At 43.1% G+C, this 16,837-nt stretch overlaps 1 protein-coding gene across 1 annotated transcript in view; it reads left to right on the plus strand.

Moving 5' to 3' along the window:
* AGBL4 (AGBL carboxypeptidase 4) overlaps positions 1-13,497 on the plus strand; it is a 1,887,457-nt gene extending 1,873,960 nt beyond the window's left edge. The window contains exons 12-13 of the mRNA XM_058303613.2: positions 580-676; positions 12,129-13,497. Of these exons, the coding sequence (XP_058159596.1) occupies positions 580-676; positions 12,129-12,249 (218 nt within the window). The 3' untranslated portion in view covers positions 12,250-13,497. The remainder of the gene's footprint in view (positions 1-579; positions 677-12,128) is intronic.
* Positions 13,498-16,837: the final 3,340 nt, after the last annotated feature.

Consider the following 16,837-nt stretch of genomic DNA (forward strand, 5'->3'; position numbering starts at 1 on the left):
TTGCCCTTCCCTTTCCCCAGGGAGTTTATGCTTTACTAGGTCATGAATTCTTGTCCCAAGGATTCATTACTGGTAAATCTCAAGATGGAATGGGGACACTGTTTAGTAGCAGAGGGTTTTTCCATTGCCCCCGAGGTTACAAAAGTAATTGATTGATCCCTTAGGGTCAGGCAGGCCCTGGCCTATATACTACAAAGGGTCTCTCCTGCTTTTGTGTCTTACTTATCTGACTGGTCTCAGGTTGCTCAGGATAGCAAGAGGAAGTCTAGTGATTTCCAAAGGGACACAGAGCATCCTGAAGGTATAAGCTCAGGCTTTGGGTTAAGACCCATAGCCTGACTCCTCCCCTTCCCAGCTTTGGGACCTTGGGCAAGTTACTTAGCTTCCCCACACCTTAGATTTTTCATCTATAAAATAAGGATAATAATAATACCTACCATTTAGGTTTTGTGAGGATCAAAAAGATACTACAGACAAAAAGCTTGGACCAGTGATTGGTGTTACTGTTTTTGTTACTGTTACCATTTCACTCTGTTTCAGTCTCTTTTCAAAGTTGTTCCTTAATGCACACACCTGCAGATATGAAGCTGGGACGGAATGTGGCAAGAACATTTTTGGATTATTATCGGCTAAACCCCATGGTTGAGAAAGTGGCGATTCCCATGCCGAGACTGCGGTAAGTGGCAGAGCAGAGTACCTGTCCTGTGTAATTAGTTTTTCTGTTTGGGGGAAACGTCACTTAGCCTCCTTCCGGCCCTCAGTTTCCCATCTGTATCATGGGAAAAGCAATCCCAACCTTGCCACAGAAATTGTATGGGCCAGAAGGGTGGGCATGAGCCTGAAGCAGTGGGAGTTCCTATGCCTGCTGGTGGTAAGCCCAGGGAGCATTTGGGCAGCAACATCCAATGGCATCTGGAATGTGCTGGCCCTGCCCTACCTCTCAACCTCATCTCCTACTCTCCAACTGGTTCAGGGCTTCTGTTTTCCTGCAAACCAGAGTTTCCACTGACCTTGCCCACGTGCTTTGGTGCCTCGGGGCCTTTGCCCTGCCATCCTTTCCTCCCTACCCTGTTATAAACAACTACAATAGCAATCATTATTATTTATTGTGTGAAGCACTTTTTGTGTGTGACTTTTATTCCTTGCAACTTTTCTTTAAGGTAGATGTTATAGTCTCTATATTACAAATAGGAAACAGAGGAGCAAAAAGATTAAGAGAATTGCCTGAACTCAAAGAATCTTTGGCAGAGTCTAGGCCTTTGTGATATCAAAGCCCAGTACCATGAAGTCCAGCTAAGTTCCACTTCAAGTGGGAAGACTTTCTCACTGTCATTATGGGTTCAAATTCTGTCTCAGGCTTATTCCAGTTATGGGATCTTGGGCAAGTTTCTTGCCTTCCTCAAGCCTTACTCTATCTACCCCTACCTACGTAAGCAGGAGTAATAACAACCACCTCTAAAAGATGGTTTGGAAGATTAACTACAAACTTAGTACAGTGCCTGGCACCTAGTAGGTGTTCAATAAATGTTCTATCTCCTCTGATTTCTGGGTTTCAGCTCCAGATTTCCAACCAGCTTACATGGCCTACAGAAAGTCCCTTGATTTCCCTAATTAAGCTAGAGGTTCTTTCAGGGCCTACATTCCGTGATACAATGATTCACAACATCTGAACCCCTGCTCCAAGTTGAGCCTGCATGAAAAAGTAGCACTGACTCATAACCCATCACAGATCATCACAAATCATCTGGGGTCTTTGAGCCACCCATCCTGGTGGATTAGACACTGCTTCAGGAGGATCATGTCTATTTCTTCTCTGAGCCACTGAAATCCCTACACTGTAATGAGCATTCATGCATGCATATGGTCACTCACTCGTTCATTCACTTACGAAAAACAATACTATGCCATTCCCCTGGGGTGGGGGTGGGGGGAGGCACTGAAATGAGTAGATAAATAAGACATGACCCAGGCCTTTGAGGATCTCACCTCCAATGGAAAGTGCTCAGTTCATTTTTAGAAGTCATTTTTGAGTTAAAGTTCTTAAAATTTTAAAGCTTTACAATACTCACAAGAACTCTTAGAATCTCACAAGTTAATTTGGGGGATTGTCTCTTTCACAACCCCTGTTGCCTGAAAAAGATTATCTTGATCCTTAAACCTTTTTCTTCTTGCATAGTTCACTGTCATAGACCTATGAAACAGTGCTAACATTCAGGGAGATTTTAGCAGTTATCTAGTCCCCCTCCTTATGATATACATCAGGATAGCAGGGCCAGAGGGCAGATGAGGCTGGTCAGGTTCACGTGGTCAGAGCCAGGACTAGAGCTCAGCCCTGGGATTTCAGCATTAGTCAGTGGAAAGTTCTTCAAGAAAGGGTTTGGAGGGTAATCCCTGAAGCTGGGTCTAAAGGATGTAGGATTGTTCTCAGGCCCCTGATTTCAACTATTCATGGGTCCTCCCTTACCCTGACCTTTGGTGCCCTCTTTAGAATAGAGCTGGAGAGCTCATTCCCCACCAAGTTCACAGCCTTGAGGACTTGAGGTCAGTTGAATCATGGTTGCATCATGGCCCTAACTGCTTTAGTTTGCCAAAGTGCTGCTAATGCAAAGTACCAGAAAATGTATTGACTTTTATAAATAAAGGGGGTTTATTTGGGGTAAAATTTCCAAGGCCATGAGATTTCCAACTCAAGGTGCTATAAGAGGAAACTTCTCACCAAAGTCAGCTACTGTTGATCCTGGTGTGTTGCCACATGATGAAGAAAGATGGCCACCAATCTCTGCTGAGGTCTCCCCTTTCTGCAACTGTAGGCAAACCTGGCATAGGGCTTGTCTATTAGTGGGCCTTTCTCTCTCCCTCTCTCTCTCTCTCTCTCTCTCTCTCTCACAGATCCTTGAGCATCTCCAGGGCCTCTGTTTTCCTGCAGTCCTCTCACATTGCAGAATCAAATATGTCAGTGCTTCCTTTTCCTGTGTCTGTCTAAGAGAGTCTCTCTTACAGACTTAGCAAGGGGGTGGAGACTCAACCTCAGTCATGCTTCAATCAAAAGCCTTAAAGAGATCTTATAAAGTATCTAATCAAAGGCCCTTCAACTGAATTTAATGCAATCAAAGGCTTTCCCACCCAGTAGAATACATTAGTTTACAAACATAATATTTCTCTTTTCGGGATTCATAAAACAATCTCAAAGTGCCACACCAACAAAAGTCATGTTCAGTTCCAACCCATGATCCTGTGGGTGTGAACCCATTTGTAAATAGGACTTATGAAGATGTTATTAGTTAAGATGTGTCCAAAGTTAATGATGGTAGGCCTTCATCCAATATGGCTGAAGTCCTTATAGTCAAAGGAAGTCATGAGAAGAGCAAGAAGCTGGAAGTCAATGAAACCAGGAAAAGAAAGGACAAAATGCCACCATGTGCCTTGCCATGTGACAGAAAAGTCAAGGACCAAGGATTGCTGGCACCTAGCCCCAGAATATCATAGTCTTTGGAGAAAAGGCATCACTTTGTTGATGCCTCAATTTTGCACATCTCCTAACCTTAAAACCATGGGCCAATAAATTCCTCTTTTTTTGGTCTTTATTTATTTTTTTAATGTTACATTTAAAAAATATCAGGTCCCTATATACGCCCATCCCCTACCCTATTCCTCCCCCCACAACAACAACCTCCTCCATCATCATGAGACATTCATTGTATTTGGTGAATACTTCTTTGAGCACTGCTGCACTTCATGGTCAATGGTCCACACCATAGCCCACACTCTCCCACAGTCCACCCAATGGGCCATGGGAGGACATACAATGTCTGGTAACTGTCCCTGCAGCACCACCCAGGACAACTCCAAGTCCAAAAAATGCCCCCACATCACATCTCTTCTTCCCACTCCCTACCCCCAGCAGCCACCATGGCTGCTTTCTCTACATCAATGCCATATTTTCTTTGATTACTAATCACAATAGTTCATGAATAGAATATCAGTAAGTCCACTCTAATCCATACTCTATTCCTCCATCCTGTGGACCCTGGAATAGTTGTGTCCACTCCACATCTATATCAAGAGGGGGCTTAGATTCTGCAGGGATGCTGGATGCAATTCTCAATTCCTCTTTTTTAAACCAACTCATTGCAAGGTATTTGTTTTAGTAGCCAGGAAACTAAAATAGCTTTTGGTACCAGAAGTGGGCTGCTGCTTTGAAAATACCTAAAAATGTGGAGAGGGCTTTGGAATTGGATAATGGGTAGAGGCTGGACAAATGGTGAAATACTTAATAGAAAAAGCCTATATTGCTTTGAAGAGATCATTGGTAGAAATAGGGTTGTTAAAAGTACTGTTGATGAGGCCCTAGAAGGAAATAATGAATATTATTGGAAACTGGAAGAAAGGCAGTCCTTGTTATAAAGCAGCAGAACTTGGCAAAATTGTGTTCTGAAGTCTAATTGAAAGTGGAACTTTTAAGGAATGAACTTGGATATTTAGCCCATGTGATTTCCAAGCTAAGCGTGGAAGGTACAGACTGGCTTCTCCTTGTAGCTTATATTTAAATGTAAGGGGAAAGGGATAAGCTGAGAATTAAACTCAAGCACAAATGGACCATCAAGTGATGATTTTGAGACTGCTCAGCCTATCTAGTGTGCTCTCTAACTTAGAGACAAAAATGTCTCTGTCAGGGACCTCTCTAAGCTTTCTGGAAGTGACTTCCTAAAAAGGAGGATTCCATGTTAGGGTTTAGCTGAACAGTCCATTGCTAAAAGTATGTCTGAACATAGATCCAGTCAGACATCTCAGAGGAATTTAGGATTGGAAATGCACTTATTCAGGAAAGATCTATGGAAAGTGCTTTTTTTGATGGGTTGAATCCCTTTTAACAGAAAGCAAAGCCAACAAGTTGTTGCAACTTTGTATGAACAAAACCACTGTCAGCATTCACTGAAAGGGACAGAGAAGGCACAGAATTGAAAGAAGAATGACTTCAGGGGCATAATCATGAAAGGAAAACTCTGGACCAAAAAGATCTCTTTAGAACAAGAGAGCGAGCCCACATGCATATGTCAAAAGTGTGGGTATGCCCCTGCACTTGGAGGGAGCAGGCCATCTGCCCTGGCATTTGGAGGGGGTGGATCTTGTGCCCTGTTGTTCAGGGAGAGTGCCACCATCGAATGCTCAGAGAGGATGGGACCTCCATGCCAGTGTTTAGGAGAGCATAGCTGGTACACAATTGCTTGGATGGAGTGAGATCACCACTCCATCAGGTCCAGATCTCAGATAGCTCTCAGATCTTGAGATCCAATAGAGTTTGCCCTGCTATGTTTCAAACTTGTTTGAGACCCCTGGCCCGTGTTAGTTTTCCTTCCAATATTTCTCTTCTGGAATGGAAATGTTCATCCTATACCTGTTCCTCCATTGTATATTAGAAGCAGATAATTTATTTTCTAAGTTTCATAGGTTCATCAGACAGAGGAATTTTGCCCTAGGATGGACCATACCCGTAACAGATTTTCAGGAGACTTTGGAATTAGCATTTTTCTAAAATGGCTTACGAGTTTTAGGATACTGTGATGGAATGAATGCATTTTGCATATATGAAAAACATGTCTCTTGGGGATCCAGAGTGTAAACTCTTGGGGACTGAATCATGCCACCCACAAAGCACATTCAGATCCCAACCCCTGGTCCTGTGGCCATTTGTAAACAGGACCTTTGAAGATGTTATTAGTTAAGGTATGCCCAAAGTTAATCCAATATGACTGAAGTCCTTATATGCAAAGAAAGCTGTGAGAAGAGCAGAAAGCTCGAAGTCAACAGAACCAGGAAGAGAAAGGAGAAGATGCCACCATGTGCACTGCTACATAACAGAAAAGCCATGGACCAAGGCTTGCAAGTATCACTTTGCTGACGCCTCAGTTTTGGATTTCCCCTCGCCTCAAAACCAGGAGCCAATAAATTCTTGTTGTTTAAGCCAACTGATTATATGGTATTTGTTTTAGCAGTCAGGAAACTAAAGCACCACTCTCAAATTAACGGGTAAAAATGAACTCCCTCTCCATTTCCACATCTCTTTCTCACGAAACCACAAGCACACTTAGATCTAAATTGGTCAGCAACCCTTTCAAACTGAATTCCCAGGAAGATGTAAGGTTCTGATTCTGTGATTTGAATCATTCCCCTTTTTATGTATTATTTTCCACCCAAGCATGAAATTACATAAGTAAAAGAGTAGTTTTGGTTTTAAAGGAAATTACAAGTTTTGACTTAACATTAATCTTTGCTTTTTTCCATCTCTATGGATAATTACAATATGTGAGTTTCCACCCTTGTGCTGGTGGGAACCTTTTGCTATCCCTGGGGAAGGGCAGCAGTGTAGGCTTGAGAGCTCAGGCTGAGGGACAAGGCATTGATGACCAAAGCTCTGAGACCCCATACTTTTGGACCACAGTGACAGTATCAAGAGTTAAAGCCTAAAATGCCTAGAAAAATGAGCAGGCCAAGTGAGACTGTGGGGAAACAGAGAATGAACCTGGAGACTGGGCTGGTCTCTGAGTATGATGTGGATCTAGACTATGATGTGTGTTTGTGTATTTGATCAGTTATTCAAAGTACATTTAATGAAGCCTACCATGTGCTAGTCCCTGTCCTGAAGGCTGGAAGGACATCAAGAGGCCCTGTCCGTCAGGAGCCCTAACGTGTGGAGGAGAAAGGCATGAACACATGCAAAGTTAATGAAAAATATGAAATAGCATATAATAAATGCTCCACTACATATCAGATTATGCCTCTTTTCAAAACCCTTCTATGACTGACCATTCCCTTTCCTGAGCTCTCACTGTACCTGTGCCTAAAAAAATCATGTGTTGCCATCCTCTGTGGACATCTTTAGGGCAGGAAGATTGTTTTCACCCATCTCTGCATTCCCAATACTTAATATTATGTCTGCCACATAATAATTAATAAATATTTCTTGACTAAAAAAACACAAAAAAACCCTTCTATCGTTCCCCATTGCTTAGAGGGTAAAGTTGCAACTCCTCTTCTTGCTATTTAAGACTCTAGTCTAGGGAAGCAGATTTGGCCCAATGGATAGGATATCCACCTACCACATGGAAGGTCCAAGGTTCAAACCCAGGGCCTCCTGACCCGTGTGGTAAGCTGGCCCACATGCGGTGTGATGCGTGCAAGGAAGTGCCGTGCCACACAGGGGTGTCCCCCATGTAGGGAAGCCCCACGCCCAAGGAGTATACCCCATAAGGAAAGCCACACCCAGCGCAAAAAAAAACACAGCCTGCCCAGGAATGGTGCTGCACACGTGGAGAGCTGACGAAGCAAGATGACGCAACCAAAAGAGACCCAGATTCTGGGTGCCACTGACACAAGCAGACACAGAAGAACACATAGTGAATGGATACAGAGAGCAGACAACGGGGGGTGGGGAAGGAGAGAGAAATAAATAAAAACTATTTTAAAAAATAAAAAGACTCTGATCTACATTTTTATCTTCATTTACTGCCTCCTACCACACCCCCTTCCCTAGTAAGCACCTAATCTACCCCTACCTGCTTTCTTCCACTTCATTTTCTATGCTTCAGCCTGAACAAGTTAGTCATTTTCATGCCACCATATCTTTGTTCATCCTTTTTCCTCTTCCTGGAATGTTCTCACTGAAGTTCTAGATGGTTAAATTCTACTTACCTTTCAAAACCCAGTCCAAATATCATAGCCTCTACTTCACCATCTCTGTTCTTCACCAAGCCATAGCTACTTTCTCTATGCTGAGTTCCTAACTGCGTTTTGTAAATATCACACACATGCACACACATGCACACACACACACATGCACACACACCATAACCTGAGCCTGCATCATACTCAGGGTCCAGCCCACTTTCTCCAGGTTCATGCTCTGTTTCCCCACAGAGGCTCCCTTGGTCTGTTCATGATATGTTCCATGCTATATTGTAATGGTATCATTGCATATCTGACTTCTCTACTAGAAGGGGTACTCCTTGAAAAGCTATGTCTTACTCACTTCAGTATCCTCAATGCAGGACCTAGCACAGAGAGATGGTAAATAAACTCTGAATGTAATGGAAAACAAAATATGATAACTAAAGGAACCCTTAGAAACCATCTGCTTTAGTTTGCTAAAGGCTGCCAAGGCAATATAACAGAAATGGGTTGGCTTTTACAGTGGGAATTTATTAATTTATAAGCTTACAGCTCCAAGGCTGAGAAAAATGTCCAAATCAAGCCTTCATCAGGCGATGCTGACAATCCTGGACTCCTCTTTCAAATGAGAAGGCACATAGCAGTGTCTGCTGGTCTCTGCCTTCTCCTCTAGGTTCCATTGCTTTCAGCTTCTGGCTGCTCCATCTGTGGGTTCCTCTCTGAGCTCCTGTGTGTATCTGCAGCCTTTTTTCTCTATATATTCATACTGTTCATAAAGGACTCCAATCAGATGATTGAGGCCCACCTTGGGCTACAGCATATTGTATTAATCTAATCAAATGGGCCCAAATGTGGTAATCTAATCAAAGGGTCCCACTTACAATATGTTCGTACCCACAGGAATAAATTAATTTAAGAACATAAATTTTCTGAGGTCCACAAAAGAATCAGAATACCACACTCTACCCTCTGCACCCCAAAAATACAGGTTCTTTCCATATAAATTCTAAAATAAATTCATTCTACCACAATATTTCAAAAAGCTTTAAATCATTCCAGTAATAATACTAAGTACAAAGTCTCATCAAAATTGTTTATAGGAGTATAGTCTGTCTTGGTGCAAAATTCCTCTCTGGCTATGAACCTGTGAACCTAAGAACAAGTTATCTGCTTCTAACTTAAAAAGGAGGGACAGTCATAGAATAAATGTTTCCATTGCCATAGGGAGAAATTGGAAGGAAAACAGGGGTTATAGATCCCCAAAGTTCTGAAATCTGCAGGTCATACACCATTAGGTTTCAAGGTCTGAGAGTCATCTATGGAAACATGGTTTCTTGTTGTCCACAAGGTCTGATGGAGTGGCAGCCCACCTTTTCCAAGGGCTTGCCCAGTGGCCATGTTCTCTGCTCCACCCTCATCAAGCATCTGGGTGGTGGCCAAATTCTAGGCCCTACCTTCTGAGAACATTGGGTGATAGTCAGACTCTCCCCTATCTCTGAGGCACAAGCTTAACCCTCTTTGAATGTTGAGATGGTGGCCAAACTCTCCCCAGTCCCTGGGGAATTTGCTTCTACCACATCAAGCCATCAGGTGAAGCTCTCTCTCCCAGAAGATCAACAGCTGGTGATCCTGTATTCCTACCACGTGATGGCACAATGGCAGCATCTGTTGGTCTCTGCCTTCTCCTCTGGAATCCATTGCTTTCAGCTTCTTGTTCTCATGGTGTTCTCTATGCTCGTGTGGATTTTTCTCTCCCAGCTTCCATTGACTTCAGCTTCTGGCTTCTGGGAGTTTCTCTTTCAGCTTCTGGGGCTTTCTCTCTGTCTATAGCCTTTTTTCTCTGTATACTCATCCTGTACATAAAAAGATCCAGTAAGAGGAGTAAGAACCACACTGGCTATGTCTCACTGAAATACTCTAATCAAATGGGCCTTAAATAATCTAATCAAAGGGTCCCATCTACAATGGGTTTACATCCACAGGAGTGGATTCATTTAAGAACATAAAATTCTGGGGTCCACAAGAGACACAAACTACTGCATCATCCATTTCAATTCCTTTACTTTACAGAAAAGTAAGACCCAATAAAAATACTCTTCTCCTGTATACATTTGGCAGTGGGCAGGAGTATAACTAGAAAGCTTCAAGGTACAAGTGGAATTTGAACTTAGTTTTAAAGGAAGTGTAGAATTCAGATGGATGAATTAGAAAGAAGAGAGGGTATTCTGCTGGTGGATAGGATGTGTAAAGGCAGGAAATAGGACCCAAAAAGACATGTTCTGAGGCATTGACAAGGCCAGGATGCTTAGCGTTAAGAAGATGGTAAAGATAAGACTAAAAATTCATTTTCATTCGTCAAACACTCCTCAAGCATCTGCTCCATGCCATGCCTATGTTTGGCTCAGGAATTATAGAGAAAAATCAAACACATCAAACTTGGTCTCCTGAGGGAAACTGAAGGGACAAAGAAGAACCACCTAGAAAATGAAGTGCTGAAAATTGATTACAGAGTGCTGCAGAAGCATGGAGGAGGAGAATTTTCTGGGAATTTGGCCTTCCAAAGGAGATGAGTCTGGAGAAATAGAGGAAGACACTTTAGATAGAGGGAACAGCCCGTGCAAAGGCCCAAAGGTATGGGGTACTTGCGTTCCAGTGCCTTTTCTCCTTCTGTGACCCTCCTCTAGTTACAGAGGCTCTCTGCCTTCCTAACCCCACCAGCCATTCTGTACATGCGTACTCCTCCCTAGCCACTACACACCTTTCTCCCATGCCATTATCTACCCAGGTTGCCCCACCTATGGCCATACCTGGACTTGTTTCTCTAGGGCAAGCACATCCTCCCTTGGCCCCATAAACACATACTCATCATATGGCCCATGTTCCCTTTGAGTGTTAAGAACCACACCCCTCAAGGGCATGAGTGGTACGTTATGTTTACAAAGCTCTTCCCCAATGTCCATTTCACCAGAGCCCATGAGGCAGGAAAGACATGGACTTTTTTCCCCATTTTAGAGATGAAGAAACAGGATCAGAGAAGAAAAGGGACTTATTCAAGATCACATTGCCTGTAAATGATAATCCAAGTCTGTGCCCCTGGCTGTTAATGGCTGCTGAGGTGTACATGTATCTTACCCATGCTAGACAGCCTTGCCATGTTGGCAAGGGCCTTCAAAATTATGACATTTCAGGTGGTAGGGCTTCCTAGTGGGAGAGATACATTAGGAAAGGGTGCACCTTTTGTGTGCTGCCACCTATTCCACCTTTGTCTTATTTGTGACTCATCAACAATGAAGGAAAATGGACACTCCAAGGTCAGAGCATGATGGGTCACAAGAAGGCCAGTTCTTCAACCCTAACTCAAACTCAAATCAAGAGATACCATATTTATGGCATTTGTCACTTTCTGCCATGTTATTTTGTTTGGTAATTAATTTTTGTGGCTATTGTGTGCAACTAACTCTCCCACTAAACTGTAAACAACATAAGGTCAAAATCAATCTGATTCATCTTTGTCACCTTCAGATCTAATAGGGAAAAAGGAAGACACTAGGTGTTTTTGCTCATGTTATCTCATTTAACCTCAAAAAAAACCTGCAAGATAGGAATATTTTATCCCCATTTTTACAATTGAGACTCAGAGAAATTAAGTAATTTACACAAGGTCACACCTCTAATACATAGCATACCTGAAATTCAGTTCAGTTCTTTCTGGCTCCAAAGCCCACTCTGCCCATTGCAAATAAATCTTAGTCCATGGAATGAATTAATGGCACATCAATTTATCAGTCAATAATATAACAAGCATTTATACAAATTTCTGAATGAAGGAAAATGCAAAGATGAATAAAACTTGGTCTCTGCTCACAAGGTTGCTCATAGTCTAGTGTGTGAGCAAAACAGACCAGTGGGCAATTCTGCGCAGTGGTGTTAAGGGTATTGTCCTGGGTTCTGCGTGCTGGAACACCGATGAACCAGTTATGTCTGTGCTCTCTGAGAACCCTCAAGTTTGTGGAGCAGAAGATCCATCATTAAATGCCCATAATTAGGCTTAGAGCATTTATAGGAATACAAATGGAACTCTAGAGCTCATGATAGTTATTAAAGGAATGAGGGCCCTCCTAAGCTATAGCTCTTCTATGTGCCTATCCTTTCCCATCATGACATGGATTGAAGGAGTTTAAATCAGGGCAGAAAAGTGGAAGTGTTGGAGCTGTAGGACAGTTAGGTTTTCTCCGGAATCAGAATGATATCATGTATCCATTCATCCAGCCAATAAGCCATGGTATCTGCTTGAACCAGGCCATGAACTGGGTTCTGAGGACACAAAGAAGAGGGAGACAAGGTCCCTGCTGCTAGAGGGTGACAGTCCAATAGGGGGATAGTCCATGCACACAAATTATTTCAATACAGTGTGTATAAGTGCCATCTTTCTTCTCTCTTTCTGCTTATCTCCTCCTTTGCAGGAAAGAAAAAGCCCCTCCCTACAAGTACCCACCCCTGCGGGGTCCGGCCAGCAACTACCCCAATGGCAAGGGGGACAAGAAGAGCTCAGTGAACTACAAAGACCCTTCAAACTCTTTTTAAAGACATGAAGTCTGGGGAGTTCTCATGGGGACATGGATGTGCATTTTCTGCTGGGACATGAAATTAATCATGCTTGTTTAGTTTCCCAGATAAGGATTTTGTGGAATAACAAATAGGCTAGTGAAAGGGAAGAAAAAATGAGAAATTTCATGATTGATTTTCCCTTTTAACAATGGAAAATCAATTGTGAGCCTCATATCAAGGCCAGGAACAAAACAGGAGACTCAAATAAGGCGAATACAGATGGTACTTTCTACAACATTGAAATCCTAAGAGGAACACCCATGCATTCCTTTATAAGAGGTTTGATACATCTCAGGTTAGTCCTTTCATAGCCTCTTTACCTTTTTAGTTCTACTGTTACTATGGATGGTTGTTTTTTAGAATAGACAACAGTTATTTGCAGCTGTAGAGACGCAGTGCCCCTATTTTCACAACCAAAACAATAGCAACCACACATACAACCCAAAGACTGTTGACTACAATGGGACAGAATTTTTGAAATCAGGGTGGTCTTAGACGTATGGTCAATATATCTCTAATCTGCATGCTTCCTGGCTCCCCCAAGGCCCATCATGCAACTTCGGAAAACCATTCAGAGAGCTCCTTCCCAATTTCCTGGACAATTTGATTATTACCTGGGCAGTTTATTTGAACCTTTCCTTCCAAAGGCAAAAAGAGTTGGCTACTCATTTCAAAATCTGTCATAGTTAAGATCTCCATATTTCTGGTATCCGGGACCAACCCTGGCCACTAAAGAGGTGGGCATTGATAACCTGCAATAGAAGAGTATGGGTCAGCTTGGGGGAAGGATGATAAAATAAAACAACAGCAGTAGAAATTCCCAAAGCAGGACAAGCTAAATATTGTGCATTTTTCTGAAGAGTAAAGTGCTTTTGCATGATGAGTGGGTCCAGGGGAGTCTGCTCCCTGTCTGCAGAAGCAGCAGGCTGAGTCACCATGACAGCTTGCTAATTAAAATGACCTCCCGGAAATGAGGATTAGGAGATGAGGGAGAGGAGGCAAGGCTCTAGGGAGATAGGGCTTTTAGCACAAAGCTCCAGTTAAACATTCTTTTGGTTTCATTTGGAGATTTTTGAAGTTTGTTCTCTCTTTACATGTTGGTTTTCAGAAATGATAACAAAGAACCATATGTTAGTTGGCTACAAATGTCGTGTTGTATATACAGCTGCTCCCCTGGGTTCCTGTTGCCCAGAGGAACAAAAATAAAGTGGCTTTTGCAGCTGCTCTGTTCTTCTGGGTATTCTTGGCACTTTTCCCTCTAGGTCTCCCTCTCTCTTACGGAAGCAACCAGCCAAACCAAATTTGGTGTAACCCACACTCTGAGGTCAGGGACGCTGTCATCAAGATAAGGAAGAAAGGTCAAGGCTTGAAAATCAGCAGTTTCTGTGTCAGAGTCCTGGGGAGTTTAGATGACAGCAACCAGTTCGATGAGAGTCAAAGATGTGGCAGGCCTTTCAAAAATGAACTCATCATTTAGGGATTATGAATAGGGGCAGGTTACACAAAATAAGAGAGACAGTCTATATTTATTTTCCCCTGATCAGACCACACCCATATTATTGTCTTGAGCATATTTAGGCCCCACATTTTTAAAATGCCATTGACTAATTGGATCACAAGCCACACAGGCAGCAGGTGAGCTAAGTAGTTTAAGGATAAAAACTTGTAGCCAAGAGCAAAAACTGGGAACCAGGCAGACACTGGGAGCCAAGTTTCAAACCCTGGTTTTCCCTTTTAATATTGGGGTGATCTTGGGCAAGTTATTTAACCTCTCTGAATCTTAGTGTCCTCACCCATAAAATGGTAATAATAATGTCTACCTAATTACAGTAGTTATGAAGAGCTAATGAACTCATGTATAGGAAATATCAGCAAAAGTGTTCAATGAATGGCAGCTTTGATCATTTGGAAGATGACTGGGATGATGAGGTGTCTGTAAATCACTTCCAATTAGAAATGGATGAGGAGACTGGAGATGTTTATATAGGAAATGAAAATTCAGAGGGAGTAGGGGTCGGAATGACATCATCCAAAAAGTCATCATGGGACAAAAGAAGCAAATTTTTTCTGTTTTGCCCAGAGGTAAGAAATAGGTCCAAGAAAGGAGACTTAGTAAGACAGACTTCAGCTCAAGAGGAAAACTTTTTAGTTAATAGAGTTGCCAGCCATTGAATAGACTCCCTTGGTAGACAGTGAGCTCTCCAAGAACAGATGTATGCAAGCAGAGACTTGAACACCTGCTAGGATGAAGTCAAGGGAAAGAGTTTTCAGCATGGAGATGACAGATGGCACTAAGCCAGCGTGTGAACCAGCCAGACAGTTGACCCAACCAGCCCCAGCAGGGGGCCCTCCTTCCTTCTCAGGGTAGAGCCAGAAGTGGATAGAACTGGCCACTAAGCCGGAGTTCTGTATATGCCTGAAAAGGAAGAGAGAGAAAAATATGCAAAAAGAAGGGGAGGGTCATGTTAGGTCTCTACCTGACACACAACTCTCCATGGTCAGTGCCAGCTTTGCCCTGCCTCAGTCCAGAGGATCAGAGATGAGACCCAAAGGGTCAGGAGCCCTTAAAAACTGTGGTAGACATGCAGCAGGCCATCCAGCTTCCTTGCTGCTGAACCCACAGAAGAAACTGGCTCAAGAGCTTTCCCTGTTGCCTATTTGAATTGGGGAGTGGGGGCACAGGTGAGCTGTATACTCTGACTATAAATTAATAGACACACCTGAGGCCGGCCTTAGAGGACCCCCAACTCACTTTTCTACATTGTAAGAGCAGGCCAACCACGGAAATATGGGCTGATTACGACTGAATAGCAATTCATGCATCTACCAAATATTTACTGAATGTATACTATTTGCCAAGCTCTGTGCTAGATGCCTTTATAGCCATTGCTTTATTTAACATTCCCAGTAGTCACAAGAGGTAAGTATCCTTTTCTCTATTTCTATTTCCTAAATTCTATTTGAGAATTTTAAAGATAAAATCCTTTGTTTGCATTCATATGGCTAATGAGAACTCTAATTCAAACCCAGCTCCTTTTCTAGCCCCCCACACTGGGTCTTCTTCATTTGTCTCCAGGTAAAACCAGGTCAAAACAGACAAACAGGTTAAAGACTAATTAGTAAGCAATGGCCCTATCTAGAGGCAGTGGTGGGTAGGGAGAGGTGAAGGGAACATGTACATTTCCAGGCAGGATATTTGTGTAGATTTTAAGGCTTTTTAGCAACTGCTGCTGGAGCCCTGCTTGCTTGCCATCCTACACATCTGCCTAGGTCTACAGAATTCTCAGAGGGCAGGAGGAAAGAGGCTCACTTATTGCTTGATACCTGGGGGCTTCTGGATCTTCCAGGACCTCTGGAAGCTCAGCAAGGTAGTCATCATAGGGCCCATCCTGGCATCCCCTGGGGCACTGATCCCAGGCATACATCCTAGCTCTGGCTTTTTATCACTCCCTCCTTCTGGAGTGTTTGAGCTGAGCACACCCTGCCCCTCCATTGCTGTTAGAATTCTTCCTGAGTCCCTGCCTCCTGAGCACTTTAAGGATTCGAGGTCCTTTCCCAGTGACTCAGTTCAGCCAGTGGGGGCACCAGGGTCAGAAAGAGGAGGGGAGACATTATAATGTAACAGAAACCACCTGGATTTACAGTCAAGCAAACCGACCTGTGGATTCTAACTCTTCTATTAACTAGCTCGTGTGGCTTCGGGCAAAGTATTTAACCTCTTTAAGCCTCGAGATTGTCATCTATAAAGTAAGAATGATTATTTCTACCTCCCACAATAACATCTATAAAACACCTGGCAGAAAGTAGAACTCTCTCCCCAAACCACCTCCCTGCACCCCTGTCCTGTCTATTTGCATGTCGGGGTTGGAAATCCCTTTTCTTTAAGGCAAAGCTTTTCTTACCCTAGAGGAAGAGCAGCCAGAAGTACAGACCCTTCCCGGGTAGAGGACAGGAGTTAGAGAGGTGCCCAGGAAAATGACAGTCAGGCTCAAGGATCAATTTCGGGGCAGGGACCTGGGTCTTCCTCATCTTTGTGTCCTCAGCACTTACTGTAGGATGTGTCTGTGCTCACTGAATGAAGAAGGAATAAATACTTGGGGTGGGGGTGGGAGACCCTTCAAGCCCTGAACCTTGGAAGGGAAGGAGAGGGGCACTGTAAATTGGGGCTCTGAGCAGATGGGAAGGCAGTGTTGGAGACAATATTCTCTCAGCCTGGATTGAGACAGAATTGACAAGACTGAAAAGAGAGGGGGTATAGGTTCTAGAGGAAGATACCATGCATTATTTTAAGAAAGCAACAACAAATGAATCTTATCAGGATTTATAAGAAGCTCTTTATGCTATTTTCAATTGACATACAGCTTCTGAGAGATCATCTCTATGAAGTCATCAGACGAATAATTTCTGCCAGCTGAAATTTAGAACTCCCCAGAAGCACTCTTACCTCTATTTGCTCTTCCTCCTTCATCACACTCAGGGTGTATGCTGGCAGCTTACTTTCCCCTTTTTGCAGATGAAGAAACTGAGATCAGTACAATTAAATTACTTGTCCATGGTCCACAGC

This window comes from Dasypus novemcinctus, chromosome 9 (genome assembly GCF_030445035.2).
Source record: "Dasypus novemcinctus isolate mDasNov1 chromosome 9, mDasNov1.1.hap2, whole genome shotgun sequence".
Lineage (NCBI taxonomy): Eukaryota > Metazoa > Chordata > Mammalia > Cingulata > Dasypodidae > Dasypus > Dasypus novemcinctus.